The 24,155-nt window shown below is 40.0% G+C and overlaps 3 protein-coding genes across 11 annotated transcripts in view; 1 reads left to right on the top strand and 2 right to left on the bottom strand.

The window, feature by feature from the left end:
- The window catches only part of gdpd5b (glycerophosphodiester phosphodiesterase domain containing 5b), a 32,838-nt gene extending 27,407 nt beyond the window's left edge, over positions 1 to 5,431 (top strand). For 2 of the 6 annotated variants that reach the window (XM_035533990.2, XM_081699771.1), the window contains 5 exons: positions 132 to 279; positions 696 to 778; positions 1,974 to 1,988; positions 3,369 to 3,481; positions 4,258 to 5,431. In XM_035533990.2, the coding sequence (XP_035389883.1) occupies positions 132 to 279; positions 696 to 778; positions 1,974 to 1,988; positions 3,369 to 3,481; positions 4,258 to 4,304 (406 nt within the window). In that variant the 3' untranslated portion in view covers positions 4,305 to 5,431. Of the gene's footprint in view, positions 1 to 131; positions 280 to 695; positions 779 to 1,973; positions 1,989 to 2,148; positions 3,482 to 3,678; positions 3,866 to 4,257 lie in introns of all 6 variants that reach the window. The other 4 variants (XM_035533991.2, XM_081699770.1, XM_081699769.1 and 1 more) reach the window with 4 other exon arrangements.
- Positions 5,432 to 5,445: 14 nt separating this feature from the next.
- hspa13 (heat shock protein 70 family, member 13) lies at positions 5,446 to 10,631 on the bottom strand. The gene is made up of 5 exons (XM_027024328.3): positions 10,516 to 10,631; positions 9,240 to 9,580; positions 8,824 to 9,037; positions 8,284 to 8,451; positions 5,446 to 8,125 (listed from the first exon to the last, which is right to left on the bottom strand). The coding sequence occupies exons 1-5, from the start codon at positions 10,538 to 10,540 to the stop codon at positions 7,557 to 7,559; spliced, it is 1,317 nt and encodes a 438-aa protein (XP_026880129.1). The 5' UTR covers positions 10,541 to 10,631; the 3' UTR covers positions 5,446 to 7,556.
- A 1,359-nt stretch (positions 10,632 to 11,990) lies between these two features.
- Positions 11,991 to 22,296, bottom strand: samsn1a (SAM domain, SH3 domain and nuclear localisation signals 1a). Of its 4 annotated transcripts, XM_081699765.1 has the most exons (15): positions 22,102 to 22,296; positions 20,994 to 21,140; positions 20,295 to 20,341; positions 19,626 to 19,663; positions 18,200 to 18,291; positions 17,847 to 17,918; positions 17,195 to 17,321; positions 16,697 to 17,037; positions 14,753 to 14,833; positions 14,416 to 14,544; positions 13,830 to 13,947; positions 13,578 to 13,729; positions 13,199 to 13,414; positions 12,868 to 13,018; positions 11,991 to 12,472 (listed from the first exon to the last, which is right to left on the bottom strand). In XM_081699765.1, the coding sequence occupies exons 1-15, from the start codon at positions 22,123 to 22,125 to the stop codon at positions 12,333 to 12,335; spliced, it is 1,875 nt and encodes a 624-aa protein (XP_081555891.1). In that variant the 5' UTR covers positions 22,126 to 22,296; the 3' UTR covers positions 11,991 to 12,332. The 4 variants fall into 4 exon arrangements, with proteins under 4 accessions (XP_081555891.1, XP_081555893.1, XP_081555892.1 ...); XM_081699767.1 differs by lacking the exons at positions 19,626 to 19,663; positions 22,102 to 22,296 and having other exon boundaries at positions 20,994 to 21,135; XM_081699766.1 differs by lacking the exons at positions 20,295 to 20,341; positions 20,994 to 21,140; positions 22,102 to 22,296 and adding an exon at positions 20,158 to 20,195.
- Positions 22,297 to 24,155: the final 1,859 nt, after the last annotated feature.

Here is a 24,155-nt window from a genome sequence, read left to right as displayed (position 1 = left end):
CCTGCCACGTGCGCGTGTGCGCTTCCACTTTAATTAAAGCAGCGACTCTGCACTCGTGTTGGTCACCCTCTCTCAGGGCTCTCTGTCTATAATACAACATACCTGTGTGTGTGTGTGTGTGTGTTTTACAGCACCTACACAGCCAGTAACCTGAGCGTGACTCTCTATACGGTGAATGAGCCGTGGCTGTACTCTTTGCTCTGGTGCAGTGGCGTGCAGTCTGTCTCCTCAGAAGCCCCGCAGGTCCTGAAGAAAGTGCTGTCCCCACTCTGGCTGATGGTGAGACACTGTAGCTCTACACTCCACACATCACGCCACTACCAGCAGCTGGCAGGTTCTGGCACAGAGCCGCTTCATGTCTGCCAAGAATGTGTAAAGGCTTTTTAATGTTTAAAGTAAAAAGTGAGTTTTTGTTATCAATTTAGATAAATACAGCACCAGCTATTACAGCACCAACTCTTATAAATTTTGTTTAAAAATATAGACTTCATTTTCTGATCATCTAAGATTAAGTATATATGTCTACAGTTAATTTAGTTTAAAGAATGTCATTTATTTTCCCACTGAGAAAAATCTTCGCAATGCTGTAAAAGTATTTAGCTGCCAGTATGTTTCTGCAGGGAGGGGACTGCTCATTTTGTGTCACAGTGCCATCTAGTGTCTGTTCTATTAAATTGCTGCTTTTGCTGTTGCAGAGCCCACACGAGTACTGCCTGATATGGGTCACCACAGATCTGGTCTCCTTCGCCCTAGTACTGGGGATTTTTGTATTCCAAAAGTAAGGACTTTATCAGCTCAGCTGCTTGTGCTCATCAAATGATCTTACTGTGGGGTCTGTGTAATCGGGCAGAGATATACGGGGCGCTGGTTGAGCTACGAGAATGAGCACGGGCATGTCGGCACGCCACAGCAGTGCTGATACATGCGACTCATCGGTTTTATTAAGATGGATCTCGTCCTCTGTCGTTGTCTCTTTCTCTCTTTCATTGTCTCTCGCTCATGTGTGCACAAACACAGATTTAATAACATGGATTAGCAGCAAATAGTGAAATATATAGAGGCATCATAAGATCTTGTTTTGTGCAAATAACACGAAAATGTCATCTTATTTGTAAGGAAAACTAGGGCAATCTTAAACTCTTTTCTCATATTCTACTCAGAAATGACCTTTTGGTAACTGAGCCCACAACAGATTAAGACCTATACTCTAGAGTTAGCTTCTGGTTTCCTGTATTGCATTATTAATGGGATCTTCTCCACTATTTAGTGGAACATAGTTGACTCCAAATGAAGTCTAGTCCACAGAGAAGTGAAAAAGTCATTCCACCCACTTTCAGAGATGAATACCTTTGCTGGGTAACTGCGGGGTAAATTATGACGACTCTCTTACTGAGTTCCATCACCACACCATGGAATCGATTTGTAATATTTTCTAGCAGCGCTGATTCATGAGCTTCGTTAGCTACATGTTTATGGCAGAAAAGAATTTACCGAATGTGCATCCTATAATTTAAAGCCTTTAATCTGGTAAAGGCTTCAGATAAGGAAGGGGATCCCATAAAGAAGAAAAGAGGGGATAGAGAATGAAAGATGAATGATGTTAAGGAAAGACGCGGAAGGGAGGACAAAACAAACAAGAATGAAAAGAATAAATGATTGCTCGGTAAATCTGCTGGCATTACAGCCATGAGGGGCAGGGGGCGATGACGTCACCATCACGCCACAGTCAGACCTCCGGTTAGACGTTCAAATCACCGTGATCACTGTGAGACTTGTCAAACGTCTGCCCTCTGGGTGCTGCTGGGTTTTCTGTGCCAGGAACAGTGATGTCCGCCTCTCTGCGTTTGAATTGACTTCTTGATTCTCTCCCTTTTGCTCTGTTATGTTCGTACCCTTCGTACCTTTCTTCCTCCTCCTCTTCCTCTGCCTGGTGTGCATGCCCCTCCTCTCTGCTGCATTATGGCATCTCTCAGCTATCACATGATCAGGTAACTGGGTCACACATGCTGTACTGACCCATGATTCTGTGCCACAGAATATTTGTCATCTGTTGTCCATTTCCAGTAAACACACTTTGTTTGTCTCTGTCTGTCTGTCTGTCTGTATATATGTGTTCTGTGTGTCTGTCTTTATATCTCTGTATGTCAGTCTGTCTTTGCATCACTCTGTCTGTATCTGTCTGTCTGTCTAGACTTTTTGTTTGTTTGTCTTTGACCTCACTTGCAACTTATGCTAACTCACTATTTAGCCATATAATTTCATATTTTCTGTTTCTAGTAGCATTCTTCTCCTCTCACCTGGTCTATCGGCAGCTAGCAATAATCAATTATCCTGAAATCTTGTGCTTGAAATCCTTTTTGATTTGTTTTAACTCAGTTTTAACATCGTCACCTAATCCCTGAACCTTTGCTTAGTGTATTATTTTAGAATATCATTTTAGAATATGAGCAGAACAATATTAATAATATGGATAGGCTCACCATAACCGCGTGCTTTATAATCACACTTATTCTGTTTATGTCCACTAGAAGAGGTTGTTGAGCCTTTGTGGCTTTTAGCATGGTGACTGGCATGATTATTTAAAGTTTCCTCGCTGGCATAGAAAGCTTTTCATTTCAGGTAGTAGCTCTTGCTGCACTTGAAATATAAGTATTATCATGGTAGAGCGTGTCTGAGATAATTCTTACCTGTAGATTAAGCCCAGGAACCTACACTAAAAGCCAGTTATTTATAGCAGCAAGTCTAAGCCCTGCTCTGCACCTCGGCCCCGAGTCCCTACTGAAGGACAAATGCACAGGACGGCCATGATTTACTGTCATTATTGTCAAGACACTCACTTATGTTAAGTGCTTTTCTCACAAGCATATAAAAAAATGAAATGATTATTTATTAGCAATTGGGACTGTTAGTTTTGTGAAGAATACTTTCAGAAAACGCAGTGGTTAAAAAACACAGATGTAAGCCTGTTATTGAGTTCCTTTCTGCTTTGTGTTTTTTCATCCTGGTAAAAGATCTGAATACGGTTGTGTTTTATGAGTGGGTACAGTGATATCCTGCAGTGCATTGTGTTTAATAAGAAGAATGAGCTTTGAAGGCGAAGTTTTATAGATTAGACTCAAGTTATCGTGTGTAATAGCCAACTTGCTGATAAGGCAGAGAGAACACTCCACAACGCACACCATGATCAATATTTTTACTTTTGTTATAGTGTTTAGTTCACTGACTACGTCCATAGAGGAAACGGACAGTGCTGAGACAAGTGACTGAGAGGGGGCGTGTGTGTGTGGATGTGGGTATGGATGCGTTTGTGCGGGTGTGTGTCTGTGTGCGGGTGTGTGGATGTGGGTATGTTTTTTGTGTTAACACAGATGGAAGATGAGTGGAATGCGAAGCTACAACCCAGAGCAAATCATGCTAAGTGCAGCTGTTCGGAGGTCCAGCCGAGATGTCAACATAATGAAGGAGAAGCTCATCTTCTCCGGTAAGATGCCCTGTGCAGCTGTCACTACAGCTTAGTGTTGGGCTGTTTTTATTTTTTAATTTGCATTTCTTGTTCATGCATTTTCTTTGTGTGTGTGCGCGTGTGCTTGCATGCATTCATGCGTGTGTGCGCGTGGTTGAGTGGGTCCAATAGTGATATGCGCATGGCTCTCTGAGTTGTTCTGACATGTCTTAAAGGTCAGCCGCAGTAGCTGTTTGACCGTGGGCGTGACCCCTCACATTGTCATCTCACCTCCCACCTCATTCCATCCCTCCCTGCTCCTGACCCTCACTGCCTGCTGCCCACCAACCTCCCCTCCTCCACCACCACTAACTCATAAATGGCTCTCGTCTTGATAGCCATGCTATCAGTGCCCTGTTATTGGTAAGTGAAAGGGGCCTCAAAATGTACTGTAGAATTGCAATGGCATGTGGATTTTGTAGGGGGAATTTTTTAAAAAATAACCGTTTTATAATAATGGACTGGTTACACTAAGGTAAAGTTGTTTTCACATGATAATTTGAAAAATTGTGGTCTTATTGCTGCCAGAATTGTGAAGGAATAGGTCATGAAGGACAGAAGATTTATGACATTTGCTTTAATTTTTCCAAAAAAATTCTGTGGTTGCTATAAGAAGCACATAGGTCTGCTATGGAAGTATTAAAAGAAATGATCAATTGCATAAATTAACATTGCCTTGTATGCTCGTTATTGCTTTGCTGTTCTATATAGCCTTACAGTAAGAGCCCGTTTATTCAACTTATCTCTATCTACAGAGGTAAGCAATGGGGTCAGCAGTGAGGGAAATGGGTTTGACTACTAAAGCAACCGAGGCATTCATGGACCGCAGGAACTCTGCAGACTGGTGGGATGAGATGCAACTCGCACCAATCCTCTAACTTGTTTACCTTTGATTCCACTGAACCCCCGCCTCACCCCTCGTGCTGCCTATTAAATATTTTGTGTTCCAGTGAGCTACTTAATTTTGCTGTATTGCTAAAGAAACGATGGCTCTATACCAGTTTTTAAATTGTTAAATTGCTTGTAATGAAGTAGCTAGGAAAATTGGGGGGGACGCCCTATGTATTTTACCAAACCTGTGGCCTCCGGCCTCGCCGCTCAGGGTGGCTGGAATGTCAGTCTTCTGCTCCTGATCGCAAGCATGCCCATCACAAAACTGAGTATCTTTAAAAAGAGAATCTCCAAAAACCAGGAACTATGGATTGTTTGTAAGCAGTGTTTGCAGGATTTACTTAGGCATGATGTTGACAGTCTACTGCCTTCTGTTAGGGCTGAAACAAATAAAGAAACTCCAAATGTGTTTACAGAGTGCCTGTTGTTGTCCTGTGTGTGAACTATTTACAGTATGTGACTTTTCAGTGAATGTTTTCATACGTGCCCAGTTGTCATTGTCCATTTTCAAGAATTGCTTTTATAAATTTTTTTTTTGCCTTTCAAGAAATTAAAAGAACAATTCAAACTAATTTCGAATACACTGTATATACAAAGAATAAGTTAAAGCTAGATGATTTAAGAAACACACAAGCTACAGGCTTCTCTTTACCAAGGGGATCCGGTTTAAAGGGAAGGCTCGCATAAATAAGTGTGGGCTTTAATGGGTAGTTATACACTGAACGCAGTGCAGTTGGATTTGAGTTTCAGTGCTGTCAAAAGTACTACAGAACTCATTTACTTGCCTAGAATCAAAGCTGGTGTGCATATATTGTACAGAGATGGTGAAATAGCATCACCACATGGTCATTGTAATTCATTTACTGTAAACATTGTCATTAAATCGTATCTTATGGGACTGGTCAATGTCATACGTTAGATAAACAATTTGTTAATAATAAAAAGCTTACATTGTTACACTATACATTTGAACAAATTGTGCTATTTCATGTTTTTATTTTGTATGTGTTGGAGATCAATAAAAAACATCCAATTACATCTTTTTTTCTGTGGTGGTGGTATCTTGTGCAAAGTAGAAGACAAAAAGGCCTCTTTAGAAACAGTATTTCAAAGAAATGTAGGTCCAGTAAGTAGACTAAACAGCTGAAGCTAAAGATTATACAGCAGATTTCACTTAGGCAAGCAGATATTTTTGCTTCCTTTGTATAAACATTTACATTTTTTAATAATTGTATAAAAATATGTATTTATCCTTGTTTTGATGTATTCTAGATTTCCAACAATTAAAATGCGTTTAGAGCACCTCGCTACCCTTTTCTTTCAGGTGACAAAGTGCAGCTTTGTCCTTCTAACTGGCAGCTTACACACTTTAAAATAGTGGGGAATGGGTGGGGCTGTTGTAATAACTAATTATGCTATTGTGACATTGAGACTTTTCCTTAGGCTTTAACAAAGCATATGCTTAGTGATTACTTTTTTAGGTACACCTACCCTATAGCTGCACCTAAGAGGCTAACACACATCTTGCAGTAAATTTTAAATTCACCATGGCTTGCATCACTATTCTAGGCTTAAGACCAGCTGACTGACTGCACCCGAGTCCTGTAGTCTGAATGTTATCAACTTTTATGATTTAACTTTCATGAGTGACCTGGTTTTGACCAAAAGGCAGATGTTAGCTGGTGAATGCTTTTGATCAAGCAATAGGTCAATGATGTATTACATCAGAATGAAAACATAAAATATGAGAGAGACCCCTACTGGTACCATGCCACATTGGTGCAGAGAACAGGACCATTAGTCAGTCACTTCTAAGTACAGAGATTATATGTCACAACAGAAAGCAGAAGTGCCACCATATTAAATTCAAGCTTTTGAGAATTTTACAATACAGCGCCACTTTCCCCCACAGATTTTGGTCCGATTTTTCATTCATTCTTGGCTCTTTTGTCAATATTTCTATGGATCAGTAGTTTGCCCTACAAACACCGGTAAACACTGAATAGTTGGCAGATGGAAATTTTCTAAATGTATCAGTGTAATAGATGAAATTGTGTTGTCCCTTATAGTCAAAGGTTCACAGAAAGGAGAAAGAAAATGACAAGCAATATTGGTCCATTACGCACAACTAAGATGACAGCAGCGACTTTTTAAAAGGCACAAGCAAAAGGTATTTTCAACACAATTTCTTAAATAATGCATACCCTTTAAAATAAACTTAAATAAATAAATAACTGATGAATGCCTTTTTTCAGAACTTTGGGCAGATTGTGAACAGATAATACTAGCAGAAGGACTTTTTCAGACCACCTTTCCAATGTCTCCCATGTTTTTTTAAGTACCAATCTATAATTGTACAAATCCTGTTCTCAATATTCCATTCTTACATAGGCCTCCCACCCTCAGTCCACCATTGCAAATTACTTTGCAAGTTCAAGCATCAGTCAGTACACTGAACTAAATCCCTTACCTGGGATTCTGAACTTGCCAGGTTCTACTTTAAGTAGGCTATAAGTGCTATTAATGGTGGGTGGAGGCAAATTGTTAGCTGAGCAATTAGTTCATTTATTTGTATGATGACAGAAAGTCATACATAGATATAAAAAATGAACCATTCAGTCAAAGCTTTCGCTCCATCATTGGGAGGTTGCCAGGAAAAATCCTGAGCCACAGAGAGCTTAACTAGCACTGATCTCTAGGTGTGAAGGATGGCTTCCTCTTACTCAGGGTGATGCCAGCCAATCATAGTACTCTACTCCAGCTGTTCTATGAAGCTGCGCGAGTACCAACTCGAAAAAGATGCTGCAGCAGCTAGATACGAGTTGGCCCTCACTGTCTTGAGGATCAATAACCATTGCGCTATTGGCATGACATAGTTTGGAGTTTGGAACTGGGCGATAATAAACACATGTCCAAGTAAATACGGGTGGATATCGTTGTTTGACTTAAATCCATAATGGAATTGTTTCAAGAGTTCAGTACTGTTGCTCCCTAAACACTAACACTTGCAGCTCTGCACTGCCACAGTGCTTCACTAGCTACTGCAAGACTAACACATTTGAAGAAGCTAAACAAGAAAAAGTGCATTTTAGTCACTGACCAGGCTTGTTTACCCATAGACCTGTAATGAATGATCCATTAAAAACCGTGGCCCCATTCAGGCTCAGCTGAAGTTCGTTTTACGCAGATTTCTGTTTGGTATCTCAATGGCACTGACCTGCAGGGGCCAGGCCCCACCCATGATACCTGCCTGTAAGGCCACACCTGTCACTACAGCCAGGTCCGGGTCCACGGACGTGTTGGGCTCCTTCCCAAAGTACTGGCTAATGAGTTGTCGGATACGTGGGATCCTGGTCGAGCCACCCACCAGGACGATTTCATCCACCTCGCCCTTATCCAAGCGCCCCTCAGACAAAACCGTCTCGATGGGCGCCAGAATCTTCTGGAAGAGGTCCGCGTTGAGGTGTTCAAAGAGCTCGCGGGTCAGCTGCTCGTGGAAGGTGACGTTCTCCTCCCGGGGGCCCTCAGCTCCTGTGGTCTGCAGGCAGAGTTGCACTTTGAGGGGGACGCTGGACTCCACAGTCAGGTTAAGTTTGGCCTCCTCCACGGCCTGGCGGAGCCGGTGAATGTCCTCCTTAAGGGTGGGTGGGACTCCGTATAGCTGATGTACACGCTCGCTGGCGTACTGAAACAGGCGCTGGCTGAAGTCCTGCCCACCCAACTTGTTATTACCTGTCGAAAGAAAACAGGCAGACTTGAGCTTCTGGAGACTGCAGTGGTAAACCGTTAGGAAGGACAGAAAGGTGTGCTTTGATACCAAAAAGATGTCATTCATACTGGAGCTACTGGAGATCGAGTCAATCTTTACCCGAGTGTTCGTGTGCTCTCACCTGCCATGGCCCTGGTCAGGAACATGCCACCCTGCTTGTTGAGCAGAGAAACATCCAGAGTCCCTCCTCCCAGGTCCACCACCAGGACGTTAAACACGTCCACTTTGTGTAGCCCATAGGCCATCGCCGCCGCTGTAGGTTCATTGATGACCCTCAAAATGTCTAGCCCTGGTTGAAGAAATGGATTACTATTAAATGGCAACAGTCACAGTCATTTGGTCTTCCTTCTCTGACCATGACTCAGTTTACACTATGCATTACTGTAATCAAATCCAAACACCACAATCAGCTTCAGCTTCCACTGCCATCTGCTATCTTTTAGAGCTTATTACCAGTAATAACAGCAGTTTTTAGTGAATGTAGTCATACAGTATTGTAGTTGCAGTGATGTCTCTGTTGCTGCATAATGAAAAAGTAACCTGCCAGCTGGAGAAATTGCTGCCTCAAAGATTTTATGTCTAATCAACCGTAATGACCAGTAAATAAATTGATGGGGTTCTAGCTGCGATTCTAAAGGAAGTGGTTTACTGGCAGACTGACCAGCTAGGTTGGCCGCTCTGATGGTGTAGTTTCTCTGCATCTCATCAAATTCTGCTGGCACAGATATGACCGCTTTCTCAATGTGGATTCCCAGATGGTTCTCTGCCATCTTTCGCATTTTCAGCAGGAGGCGAGAGCTGATGAATTCTGGGTTCACTGTGAACGTGGTATTTGTAGAGACCAAAAACTCTGCACTCCCATTGTTGAGAATTATCTGTAAAACAACACAGGTGTAAATAAATGGACCTACATCTAACAGTGTAGACAAATAAGATTACATGATATAAGTAAATATCTACAGGCTCTTAAAAAGCCTTCAGACACTGAGGAAGTCGAAAGAATTAAATTCAATAAATATGTATTTACTAAAATAAATTAGCAAATGTGTGGTTCCCGGAGGTTATTCCATGATTTACCTTGAATGGGTAGCGTGCACTCTCTTGGTCCAAAGTCATGGGGTCAAAAATCTTCCCTATAAATCTCTTGGCATCATAAATTGTGTTTTGAGGATTAATGTCAGATAATTCCTGGCCTTCATGCCCAACATATATACCAGTGGCAGTGAATGACACAACACTGGGTATGCTTTTCCGACCCTTTTCATCTCCAATAACTTCCACTTCTCCCGTTCCTGGTTGGAACACTCCCACTGAACAAAATGTTGTTCCGAGATCCAACCCAATTACTTTGGGTGTAGGAGGAGGCAGATACTGTTGGCCAAGATAGCCAGCCAGGAATAAGGCCAGTATAACGGACCCTGCACAGAAGGACATTATTACAAACAGTGAATTAGACTGAGCTTGACTATTATAGTTAGCTATAGATCTGTCAGAGAATAAAAAATGTCAGATCTTCCAAGACAAGGTTCATTTGTAGCTCTGTAAGATAAAATGGCATGCTTACGAGTAAATGAGCAATCAGGCGATTTGATGAGACAAACCAGGTCTCTCCAAAACATTACAGAGGAAAAAACTAATGCTTTTAGTTTCCAAGTTTTGTCTAAAGAAGTTGCAAACTATTGCAGCATATTTACTAAAGATGACGACTACGTAAATGTGTTTCCTTAGAACTGTTATCAATAAAATATTTAATAGATAACTAACAGCCCTTCCTATAATTTATGATATTAATAAGAGACTAACGAACATGACTACTCACACTTTCTGTTCATAAGGCTCTACACCACCTATACCATAAGAGGCCTAAGGCCTTTATCACCGAGTTAATCTGTATATGACGCTCATTTATCATGACTTCATACGGCTGCCTCTGAATGCAATAATAGTGTCATAAAAACCAAAAGCTTTAATAACCTCTTCGGCATTCGTGTTGGCGGCACATGCGGCGTTGATTTAACGTGAACGCCGAGGTTTAACTAGGAGAGCGAAGTCTGTTACTTTGATACAATTTATGCGAGAATGTTTATTTAAGAAGCTGTTCCTATATTGTAAACATTTTATTATATTTTAAAGTAGCGAGCTAGCTGGGATATCCAACTAAATGTCAACGTTAGGTCACTTAAGGGTTACTCCTAGCATAACTAGCATAACAAGCTAGCTAGCTACTTAGCTATACATTACGTCGCTAGCTAACTTATCAAGCCATTTTTGTCACCCTTGTTGTTTTAATGAACTCAGGCAGCGGCAAACAAACAAACAAACAAACAGGCAAACCAACCAACAAATCACGTACCAAGTATGGATATTTCTCCTGCCATTTCAGCAGTTGGTCGCGTTAATCAGACGCGTTCATTCACGGACTGCAGGGAAACCGGTAGCCAGGCTTTTTTGTGTACATGTACACGTCCGCCTAACGGTGTTTGTGGAGAATGTAGTTCGTAATGCCGACATATGAACATCGTGTATAGCGAATCTGTCATTTATAAACGCCATTTCCCACATTGCACTAGGTGTCAAAGTCTGTTCAGGTAAAGTACAGTCATGCATGCGCGATGCAATTCCTATGAACAGACACTAGAGGCGCTCAAGAGTGAGTCCGAAATGAATGGGGGTGAATGAAGCTAAACGGATAAAAAAATTACATTTCTCACGGTTTGTACGAGATCTCCCTTTAATTTGGAAAAGCAGAAGTATGTGGCTGTTACACTAAAAATAGCAAAGAAGCATTATTGCTACTCGAGCGTCAGCTCACCAATCCATCAAGCACATCAAGTTATCTTTATGTTTTTCATTACGTTATTGTTCCCTTGTTTTGCCAAAATATTTGTAATGTCGATGTATTCCTTCAATTTATGAACATGGAACACAAAATTATCTATGCCTACCTATTTCTGTTCACATTTTATTAATTTCTGATCAATTAGTAAATAAATTGTTATTATTCCATTCCATTATTTTTCCATACTTTGTTTTTGTTTTTTAGACCTATTTTTAGGTCTATTATTTTCTACTTTACTTTTGGTTAATTGGGTTAATTATTTCACATTATTTTATAAAACAAACAAAATGTATACAATTATTTAACTTTTTCAGTTTTGATGTCAATATTCTTATTTTAGTTCTTTAACAATTTTTTACTTAATTTCTCTCTCTCTCTCTCTCTCTGTGTGTGTGTGTGTGTGTGTGTGCACGCGCGTGGGTGCACGCACACGACAATTTTTGTAAAAAGGTCATTGCAAAACAAATTTATAAACAAAAAAACTAAAGAAAAAATATTTTGTACCTTGAGGTATTATACATTAAAGTATCAATGGAAACCTCACATTTTTGTTGAGTTATTATCGACAACTTAGATCTTACAGCAAGGTATGTGACTGAATAAGCCATTTTGTAAGGATGAAATATTGCATGCCTCTATGCTGGTTCTAGTATATCAGATAACTGCACAGCACTGACACATACACAACAAGCCAACTAAGCCTGCAGCTGCTGCATTGAGATCAATTGGGAACCAGCTTTGGGAGACATTGTAGGCTACACTCTACTGCAGTGCCATCAGAACATTGCAGGTTCCAAATTCAGATTCATAATTGGAAATACAAGAGGGAACACAGCTTCCCAAGGTACCGAAGACCAGAATTGCTGTCCTCATTGCTAGTTATGGCCATTAGATTAGATACTTGAGTAGGCTAGTAGCCCATGGTACCACTAGATTGATTAATAAAACAACTGAGATTTATTATTCACAAAATTAGTGAAATAACTTGGTAAATGAAACATAAATAATTTATTAACACATAGTATTGATAAGAAGGCATATACAATAGGATTTCATTAATTAGTAACTTGTTAAGTGTAAATTGTTCACACAAGACACCCAATGTGCAACAATCAACAGAAATGATGAAAAGAATATAAAATACATAATACGCCCAGTATCTTGATATAGGCCTACTGAGCTATACACTTATAGAATTATGAATGTAGGTAAATACCCACAGACAAAAAAATTAAAATATACTCCAAGACATCAAATGGGAGTTTTCCGAGCTATGCTAATCCTCGTTTTTCAGTGTTTATTGCAACATGACCTTTAAGAGGAAAAACATATTACATAGTAGATGACTGTGTTTCTGCATCTTCCCTGACCATGTCTGTGCACTCTGTTGGAATGAAGCAGCCTGAGTCTCTAGGACAGTCGTTACCCTCCTCATCCTCTTCATCGACCTTCGTCTCCAACAGGTCATCTCCTGTGGGCCGCAGCAGAGTGAAGTTAGGCTTCCACCATCAACTCCTGCTGGCTTATTGCATCTCAGTCAAGCAAACTACATTTGGGTTGTTCACACAGCCCTGATAAACTTAATGTTAATGAAATGACTGGATCTCTTGCTGGTTATTAACTTAATCTGAAGGTCCGAGCCAGAACAGGCCGACCACGTGCCACCTGTTCTACAGCGGTATCTCGTTCATGCTGCCATTAATTCTGACTGGCATTCTCTCACCAACACTCTGCACTTGACTTGCACTTGACATGGCATACACGACTTGATTACTGAAAATGACTCTACAACCAAGAGGGACAGACTGTAGCATATAGTTTACTGTAGATGAAGAGCACTATGTCAGTGATAGATGTGACACTCACTGCTCATGTCATAAATGACTTCAGAGGCGGCTAGGAGCTTGCGCCGATGCTCTGGATCAGTCACGTTCAGTTCAATCAAATGCTTCTCCTTCAAATGCTTCAGGTCCTCCACTGTCTGATAGCCATTCAAGAGCAATGTGGAGGCATGTTCCTGTGACAACGGAAATAAGAAAAATATTAAAACAGAAATGAGTCTTGTGTATGTACGTGTGTGTACGTGTGTGTGTGTGTGTGTGTGTGTTTTGGTGCGGGGGAAGGGAGGTGTCATGGAGAAATGTGTGGGAGCAGATCTATTTTTGTCAAAGTGTTTGTGGGTGCTTGAATATTTTACCTCAAGATGAAGCCTCTCCAATAATTCCAGCAGAGTTTTGGGTCGAGGTCTCTTCGACACTCTGTGAGGCCTGATATTTGGAGCCTCCTCTTCTGTCTCCTGTTTCTTATCCAGCACATCCACATAGATAAACTTGAAATTTCCTACTTTATTGTTTAGCATGCCAGTCCATATTCCCATTGGGGGTTTGCTTATGATATTGATAATGTCCCCAACCTGCAAGCAAAATATAACGTTACTATAGACAAATCTGCCTAAATGTTATTGGTCTAGTTAGCGAAATATCAAAACATTTACTTTATTGACGTTCAAAAGATTTTTATTTCAGTCCAGAGAGTCAGTGATAGATGTCTATCAAAAAAGTGGAGGGCAGGCTGACCTTAAGTTTGAGGGAGTCGGAATCATAAGGACTGGGCACAAAGTCTGTGTGCACTCTGGCTTGGCCACAGAACTGGCCTGTGTAGGGCGTGTCCTCCTCCAACCTTAGGCTGTCCCTGTTATTGGACATGTCAGAGCTGCTGGTCTCACCACCTGAGCAAATAAGATACAGCAGACAGAGAGCATGACTTGTGGTCATTGTGGCCTCCTTTGTCTGGGGGGAGCAGGTTGTGTTCCATGTTCAAGTGCTTACCTGAAGAGCTCTGTCGCGTGTACAGGCTTTCTAACATGTTGCTGCTCTGGTCTGAGGTCTTCTGCACTGGAGAGCTACTGTCTGTCTCCCCATCAGACACTCTGTCCGCGTGGTCACCCTGTACCAATCAGAGTGCTGTTTAAGAAATATACACCTAAAGCATGCATACGTGTGTGTGTGTGTGGGGGGGGGGAGTTTTGAATGCATCCATGTTTACACATGAAGTATCACTTTTTCACAGACATTAAAACCAATGCTAAAAAGAATGGCACAGATCATGTCCAAAATGGGCCTATAATCCACTCAATCTTCCATTACAATCAAAGGAGTGAGTATTTACAAAAACATTTGTACGTGATTAGCTTTGGGCTCCGTTTGTTTTTGTTCTAGGTTTTTACTTTTCATTTGAAGATTAAGAATGGCAGACGCGTATCTGCGTCACGTGCTGCCCCCCTCCCTGCACCCCTTCTTTGAAACAGACGTGGCTTCGTGCAACGGGGACCATTTTGGCAGTGCAGTAGTCAGTGAGCAGCGATGAGGAAGGGCAGTCCAAACAAGAGCATACTTCTCCTGCTCTCTGACTCACCGCCTCCTCGGAGCAGGATTTGGCATGCCTTTTGCACATCCTCTTGCGCATGTTCAATGAGATGGCCTTCATCTTCTTCCCCAAGCCATTCTGCTTGTCAGTGTTCTCCACTCCCAACTCACTCTCTGGCTGTAGGTAACACATACCATAATGAATATTGGCATCTATAAGGCAGTAATGCTGAGTATAGCTCTGAGCTGTGCTAGCAGGCCCCCACTTAATACTATCTAGTGCGCGTTTGCCTAAATTTAGTATCACTTACATATACATACACACATTCATTCTTGTTTTTCTGAAGAGTGGGAGCAGATATTTAATCTGTTAATCTATTTAATACCATAGTTGTTCCGTTTTCCTCGAGCTCAGCAAGTGATTGCTGATGTCTGAAGTGGTCAAACTTTCCAAAGCTGGTGGATCGCTGAAAAATGTAAAAAGATTCATAGTAAGCACGTTTATCCCACTTGCAGAAAACAGAAATTAACAAAGAGAGAAAACAAAGAAAAGCACAGTACAATTTTTCGAAGCCTGTCATCTCTATGTCCCACAACCAAATACCAATTAGAATGATTACATCATCAATAATCCATCAAACCCTCCAAATATTGATAAAGTATTCAAAACAAATGTTCATGACAATAGGAAACTAGTGTATGGATTTTGAACCAAATAGAGCCATGTAGGTTGTCTGTTGCAATTGCAGCTGAGTATTTTTCATTTGATTTTTTAATTTGAAAATGCTTTGCTATACAAGCATTTGCCTGCCAAGATATTACCTGTACATTGTTTACTACAGCACACTGCAATTACTCCCTGGAATCTTGTTCTCATATAGAGGTAGTCAAAATTGCAGTTTTTATAAATATCAACATTAATAATAATTATATAATATTACAACATACAATCTTATACAATATAATAATATTTTTTAGGAACAATGCTCAGTACCACTTACCTTTGGTTTAATGTTTTTAGGTTTGTCTGAGGCATTTGAAGCTGCCCTTTGTAGCATTTCTTTAGTATTCTGTTAAGATTGTCTTCAAATGAATTTAATGAATATAATTGGAGTGTTTTAGTGCTAGCTAATGTGTTTGACCTTCGGCTTTAAAAATTAAGTGCTGTCTTCCAGCAGAGGAGCCTGGCTTTCTAAGTTCCTCAAACAGGCAGGATGTGACCCAATATTTGTGCTGTCTATAATCGAAACAGTTACAGAGGGGAAAAAACATTACTGCTTGAGTCTGCATTTTGTGGTCTCTCTGATAACCACTTCCCAGTCATTTCGAGTAACTTACATAAGGCAAATGGCAGAAATGTGATGGCATGAAACTTTCCACCAAATTACTATTTTCATGATTATAAACATAGCCCAATCTCATGGATGATTCTGTGATTGTAAATATGTCAGAATTACATGTTGGGTGACATTTCTTTTCTTGACCATCAGTTAGAAATAAATGTAGGTCTATATCAGAATGTTTATTTCCTCCCTTGTTCCCAACTTACAAAATCCAGTCTCTGTTTAGGGAAGTACAAGTTGATATAAATGTACACAAGAAAGTATTGAAGTCACGTTATTGAAAAAGTTCCTCCCAAATTTCTCAACAAGTGCAACTGATTGCGAAATTCTTGACCAATTAACTGCTGAACACAAATGTCTTATAATACTGTACATGTGCAGTGAGCAAAATCTAGGATTCTGGTCGGAAAATAAAATAAAATTTTCTCTGGTTTAAGAACCATATTATTTAAGAATCATATTATTTACAGGTCAGAATCTGGGCCTGTTTAACTGGCCCAACACTAAAGAAAATAAACACTCTGTCATATGTTGTAGACTACATTATTTATTGTAGTAAAAATTGTAGAATTTGGGGCATTTTAACACTTTTTAGAATATTTCATATTCGCTATGCCTTACTTAATACAAAATTCATCTTTAGAGGCTTGGAACTCTTAGAACTTCTTGGTAAATGTTATATGGGTCGATATATGGCTGAAAAACACTGAGCATAATTTCTTTGTGATGCTTAACATGAGTGTATCTCTTGGTGCCTCTTCCACTCTAGGATAACCAGATACTCCTTGTGGGTCTTCACAATAACACCAGTAAGGGTTGGTGTTGGTTCCTCTTCTATAAGGAGTGGATTAATCTGCATTGCATTTTCTAATGCAGTCTAAGTAGTTCACATCATATTGATAGCATTTTATAACATTATATTGATTAAATTGTGGTACCTTGATTACACTGTGAAGTAATTTAGTATGTAAAGAAGCTTCTACTTACATTTAGAGCACACAGCTCTATGTTGGAGACAGAGTGCACCATTACTGGAGGAGACAAGTATCTGTGCGGCATCTGGCTGCAGAGCATGTCCTCTTTTCCGTGGAAACTGTGCACTGTGAGGTCCAGGGTGTGGGTGCGGTATACACTGAGCGGTCTCTGGCAGGTGTGTTGGGCTGGAGCACAGGCAAGGATATGCTCTCCAGGGTTACTCCAGCGTGGACTGCTAGAGGGCGCCATCCCGCCTCCTGTAAGCTGCACAGTACAGCTGCAGCTCTCCTGGAAAGGGGCAGGCATGGGCCCAGCTCTGACAGCCACAGCAGGTGATGGACTTTTTGAGTTCCCTTTTTGAAAATGGGAAAAACATACCAATGCCTGCTATGTAAATTGTTTTGCTGCGACACGTATTTAAAGAAAATTATTATTAAAATGTGATTCATGTTAGCATGAATTGGAAATGGATGTTTTTTAGCATTCAAATACAAACACATTGGGTCCCACTTTTTGTTTTAGTTGGTGTGCGAGTTCCCCTGGCCCATTTCTGACTTCCATTTCCCTGCTTCCCTGGATTCTGTGACTTCTTCATGGTTGGCCTTGCATCTGCTACTTCCAGATGAGACGTACCGGTCTGTTACGGGACAGAAGCAAGACGTCTCCAGCCAGATTTCAATGTAACTAACGCACATCATGAATAACTACGGGATCAACATTAATAAAGAGTCTAGTGAGGGAAGCCTTAGCCATTGAGTGGTCAGTTTCATTCTCTTCTTGCCCTCAGCGCAGTCTCATTGGAACGGTAGCGTGCCAGCCGTGGCTGTGGTCAATGTTAGCCCTTGGCTTAGAGAATCATCTTTGTCTGCCATCGCTCATGCTGGCACTAGGGCGGGCATGCAGACCTGGCAGTGCCTATGCTCTCAGACCTCGCCCCATCTGTGGGGTGGAGGGATTACATGGACATAATGGTGCCCCTTCCTCCCACGCCATCTGCGCACTGGTGCAGTCAGCGTTTGTGCTAAGTGATTGCCCCTGTTTATGACAACTGCCAACAGTCACCCCTCTGTGTAGATAAAAGGTGCAATGACCATTTAGAAGATATGATGTTAGCATTATTGGCATGTGCAAAGCAGATAAGGGGGCAGGGTCTAGATCTCACCGTCTCTCGCTGTCGACTGCTGGGCCTGCTTGGCTGCGGGTTCCTGTTCTGCAGGACATCACAGCAGGCAATCTATCATTAATGAAAGCATCAGAAAAATTCACTGAGGGTGGAACTTCATCATTAGCACCTGAATGTGACATAGGGTGCATTATGTATGTTTCATGGTCGTTTGAAGTCAGAGCTAGCACTTGTTCATTAGGGTGTTTAAGCCTGTGTAAGGTTGCATTCTGAAAATGTTTGTAATAAAAATTCAAGAAAAAAAAAAAAGTTTAAACTGAATTGATCTGATTAGCAAAAACATTACAAATTCATTGTCATATTACAAGCATACATGAGAGTATATGATAGACCTGCACAGCAGAATCTGTTTGTGTAGAGCTGGACTTTGAGAGTCGATCATCCTTACTATACATTTTAGCTTGCTTCAGAGTCCCGACTAGCTCTAGAACATAAAACATAAAAGATAAAAAACATGAAGTGCATTAGAAACATTAGTAACTGATACTAATAACCAGAATATTATACCTGAGTTTTTAATCTTATGTATCAAAATGTAGTATTTGCAGGAGCAATTGAATGTAACATTTAAAAATACACTGACAAAAGATTAAATGAAAGCGTTGTTTATAAACTGAAAGTCTGACAAGTGTTATTTATAAATTGAAACCGAATCTTAGCAAAATGCAGGATGTTTTGTGTGCTAACACCTTTACCAGTTTTTACATCCTGTTTAGCTGTATGATTTTATACGGGGAAGCACAGCCTGTTATAAAGGGCTCACGTTAGCCTGTTTCGTACAAGTGTAGTGGTAGGCCTACGTGTAGTTTGTTATTTTGTCTTTCAGGTTCATCAGTGAGCCATCACCAATACCTCCGGCTCATATACTCCATATTAATTAATATTCAAGATCATTATTGGGCTATTCACTGGCCTAATTATGATCATTTTTTAAACAGTGATAGTTGAATAAGATTTTAGGCTTTACACTGTATTTGAACCTATAAACTTATAAACGTCCAGCAGAGTCGGTGACGCTCCAGTGAAAACGCGTTTGCCATTAAGACCATGCTGTTAGTTAATTAATCCGCCCAATGAATTGTTGAGAAAACCCCCCGTTTGCGCGTCATTCCCCATCCGCATTGTCGGTATGGATTTAGCACAAGTGGCAACGTCTCTATCACTTTCCACTTTATCACTTTCTGAAGGCTCGAGGTTTGGCTACAAGGGGTGTGTAAAATAGAAATAAGTTGAGACTAAACCCGCAAATCCCCAGACGAATATACCGCGGTTTTGATTGTTTCTCTTGTCAGCTAAATCGTCCCGTCGTCTGGAAGCAGGCCATGCAGCATTAACGTGCAGGGTATTATCTGCAGGAGGGAAACTAAAAAGGCATTAAGCACTCATGCTGTCCTCTGAGGGCAAGGCATTGCTACATGGCAGATAAAACGGGCTTGCTATGCATGACTGGCTAAGTAGGCTAGTGTGTCTCGGAGTTAAGAGTGTATTTTTGAGAAAAGGGGGCCCTTTATTTCCTTTTTCATGTTACTCAGTAGGATAATTGGATATTTTTACATTTTACTAGGTGGAATACTTATTTTTACATTTTCTTCACATAGGTACCAGATATCAAGATACACAGCGCTCACTTAGAAAAATCCCATTATGCTGTTTTCAGGCCGTTGTCGATCTCTATGGTTGTGGTGTAGCTAGATTCTTCTCGGTTACATGAACCCAGTTGAAATACCCGTATGAGCTGAAATTATATCCTGCACATACCTAAAGCTCGGTGGTCAGAGGTAGAGTCTGATAATGTCCTGGAATGAGGAAAAATTAAAGATCAAATTTGCTGAAAGGCACAAGTTAATTATGTATCACAGATCCTTTGAGAAGATAATTATAATTTATAGTGGTACAAAAGTTGAATCATGTTCTTTTGAACATGGAACATAATTGGCTACTATACAATTGCACATTTTAAAACGAGACATTTAACAAAAAATTAGACGTAAATTTACACACAACATGTACAAGGTTGAAAAAAACCTAGTGGAAGTAGTCGAGACCTTTAAGAAAATTGCTTAAGTCCACTTGAGGTTTCTCCGTGGCATTCTGAGCTCACTGCTTTTCTGTGGTATTGCTCCCTAACCATGTGGCAGTAGTCCATTTTTATACATTAAAAAAATCAAATTACAGTCGTACATGCCTCAGAATGAATACGTATTTGTGTGTCGTTGTTCTCTGCAGTCTTGCTAAAATGAGACAGCGATAAAGAGGTTTGGAAACATGGTAAAGGATTTCTGCACTTTACCTGTGGGAGGTTGCTGGAGCCATTGCATCTTGCAGCTCTAACGCGAGGTTTTGGTTTTGCATCAATAATTAAACCTTCAGAATTCTAATCTCCTAAAGAAGAATCGTATTAAAACTGCAGGATTGGAATTGGCATACCTTCTATTCTCCTTTTTGGTGTTAGTGGAGTTGATTTCTGAAATATCCTGATCAGAAAAATAAATAAAAATAATTTTAAAAAAGAATAAATGTTTAAATTTAATTGTCAATTAAATTTTGCATACACAGACAAATGTTTGATTGTCATTTTTTATATAAACTTGGTATTATTGAAGATCTGCTTCCATGTAGGTAGGCTACAGTCAGAAAGGTCCTGTATAAAGTTCCTATATAAAAGCAGCAACACACCCCAAACTGGGTGAAAAACAACAATCTAGTTTACACTTTTTAGCCTGTTTTAATCAGCATTGGCTCCTAAATGTATGATTGTCTACTGTACTATGTAAGTTCTGTCAATTACACTATGTATCATTTAATCATTATTGTAATATTTTTTAAAAAGATCATTGCACTTTAATATGCAAATCAAATTTGTCTTTTTTATTATTATTATTTATGGTGAACATCCTGACTAATTCACATGAACCAACAAATATAAACCATTCTGGTCAATATAATGCAGGTCAGTCTCAGGGGTATTGTATCAGGTTCACCTGTATGTTACAATATGTTGCCATGTACATTTCAGTCTTTTATTGTGCTCCATATGATGCAGCCCTTTTCTATAACTTCTCTATAACACTTAAGTGAATACATATATAGGCTGCATCTTGCTGCTAAGCAATCAATTATCATTACCATGGAGATGGAGTGCCCATCTGGGGTCATCCACTGAGGGCTCGGGTCCAGGAGGCCCAACAGACTGCTGGACCTGGTGGGAATGGTGTAGACGCGGCTCTTACACCCATCCGGCACTGCTTCATACAGGCTGTCCATGGAGCCCTCCTGCAAAGCACAGATGCACAGATACACTGGACTTCCCACGCAGAGAGATGCAGCAGAGTCTATGAAACATAGGCTCAAAGACGAAACTGGTGAAATGGCTCCAGGACGGAGGACTATATATTTCTTGATCTCAGTGAATTGGTTTTTCTGTAATTTTGTCCTTGCATGACAAAATAAGACAGTGTTTCATAGGTCCTGTGTGTAAATCCTGCTTCGAGTTGTGAACAGGATATGAATTAATTTCTACATAAAAACCGTTAATGTGATTTCTTGGGGGCAAGATATATAAAGCTACTTTAAGTGATGAAAGAAATTCTAAACATTTTAATCTCAGAAGAAAGAATAATTTATTTAACAATGACAACAGATCTGTGCTTTTTATGGCTGTATGCTTTGCAGTTAGTGATGGTGTATTTGCGTACTTTCTTCACTTGTAGCACATAGATAAAGCAAGTACCAACTCCTGTGTCATGAGTCAGGGTCACATGGCTGACAGGAAACTCGTTCAGAGTGTGTTCAGTACCAGAGAGAAACAGTACTCTATACTGGGTTTCTGATGGTTTTTATTTACAAATATGCCTATGAAAACATATATTGAATTATTTTTCAAAAGTGTCATTTTGCAAGCCAAATTTTTTTTTTAACTTTTAGTAAAATTAAGTCTCTATCATTATTCAGAACATAGGCAACTGAATGTTCTCATTCTGACAGCTCTAACACCTCACCTCCAGCATCACCCCCACAAACAGAAGTGGTTCCCCAGCATAACACAAAAAAAGAGGCATGACAAATAAATGAAACAAACGCTGATCAACCGCAGGGCACAGCAAGAACCCGCGCATCAATCCCCCTGACTTCACATGACCTTTATTTGACCACACATTTCATTTCATAGCAGCTTCTCATACCACACCTAAAACTGTCACATGACATTTGAGCAGAAAGAAAAATAAAAACTTACCAGAGAGAAACAGAAGAGATTCATACTGAGGTGCCTCTTTGCAGTTCTATGTCCAGGACAAATGAAAGGATGGTTGTGGAATCAGTAGCAGATAGTAATCTTAATGCTCTAGGTTGCCTGCTGTCTCACAGATTAATACGGAATGAAATCCCTCCCATAATCCACCAGAAGGGGAGGACTGGTATTACTCTAGACAGAGCTCCCAACACAAGCACCCCACCACAACACGGTCCATATAATGCAGACACTGGCTATTTGGGTTATGGGTTTAAGATGGGATTCCTGCATCTGATTAACAAGAGTGTTTATAGCTGCACAGGAAGAATTATGGAAATCAGGGATTAGTAACAATTCAAACTAGCCAATGGGAGAACAGCAGGGATTATATATATATATATATATATATATATATATATATATATATATATATATATATATATATATATATGTATGTATGTGTGTGTGTGTGTGTGTGTGTGTGTGTGTGTGTGTGTGTGTGTGTGTGTGTGTGTGTGTTACCATACTTTTAGTAGTACATTAAAAAAGGGAATAATATTGTGCTACATTGCTGAAGCACTCAAATTCTCAAAAAAATTTGTATTAACTCTCTCTCTCTCTCTCTTTGTCTCTCTCTCTATCTATCTATCTATATATATATATACACACACACACACACACACACACACACACACACACACACACACACACACACACACACACACACACACACACACTATTATACAGTGTATTCACACTATTCACTAAAGCCACAAAAGTAAAGGTAAATGTATTGATTCTGCATTGGGACAAACTGTAGTATCATATGTAGCTTTGGTAGCTTTTTGCTCTTAGAAAGCCTTTGTAACCCATGCTAAAACATAACTTTTCTCATCAAAGTTCAGGGTTCAGATTCCTTAAATAGGCTCTCATATCTCACTCATAGATGTGAGATCGCTACTGTGCTGACGTGGTTGGCCAGTTGGCCAGGCTACCTCCACTTTGCCAAGTAAGAAGTCCATTGACCCGGGAATGCATGTGCTGATGGTACTTAGCCTAAGTGCATATGATGTCTTGTCAGAAACCTTTTCATCTTTTATTTTTGGAATTGTCCTGAAATAGGCCTGATGGCTGATGCATAAACCTCATGCTGAGGAAGCCTGAATTTTTGCTGGGTGGAAGTAGGTCATCATAAGAGTGGTTGTTCCTGGCTTTGCACAGTCACTTCATCTGTGAGGAGATTTTCAGTTTTAGCAGACATGTGTTGTGCCACACTGGTAATTTCTCACTGTCACCAGCTTGTTCACTTGGTTCAAAGCCTAGGCTGCATGTTCATGCTAATGTGTAATATTGATGTGTAATACTGATGTGTAATTAGGAAGAAGACATCTACATTACACCCAGAATCCGTTCCAGAATTTGTTCGTAATTCCAGAATCAGTTTCCTTTTGTCATTATTTCATTATCTTACATTATCTTATTTTCTCCTCTTTTATTATTTTACATTAAAAAAACTTTTTTTCTTTTTTTTTTTTTTTCTTTTTTACATTTGACAGGTGCTCTTATCCAGAGTGACATGCATATATCACATGAAATCTGATATGATGTCCTGGTCATTAGAAAAAGTTATGTTATTTTAGACATAGCAAGAAGTATATAGTTGCTCACTGCACAAAAGTATTTAGAAATGTAATATCTGATTTTTTTTTCCTTCTCCATTCTCAAAACATGGATGAAACAAACAGTAGGTCTAAACAAAGTTTTTACAGGCAGGTTTGTTCACTCAGCAGTTATTTTGGCAACTTCCAAATTATTTCCATTTACACACCAGGATCTTGAAACTACTTGGAGCACTGACCTATAAGCACTGACTGACAGATAATACAACACAGCAGCAAAACCAATCAAAATCTATGTTGCAGCTGGGGGTGGGATATTCCCCCAAAATTGACAGCAAAGCAGCTGGATGGTGAGTGGATTGCAGCAGCTCACGTGTCTGGTAAATGTTTTACTACGATGCACTAACTTATATAATACACTGTATTATCACACTAAAT

The sequence above is a fragment of the Electrophorus electricus genome, chromosome 17, assembly GCF_041902795.1.
Source record: "Electrophorus electricus isolate QZ-2024a chromosome 17, ASM4190279v1, whole genome shotgun sequence".
NCBI classification, from domain to species: Eukaryota; Metazoa; Chordata; class Actinopteri; order Gymnotiformes; family Gymnotidae; genus Electrophorus; species Electrophorus electricus.
The sequence above is the reverse complement of the archived record's forward strand: the minus strand, read 5'-3'. Positions and strand labels throughout refer to the sequence as shown.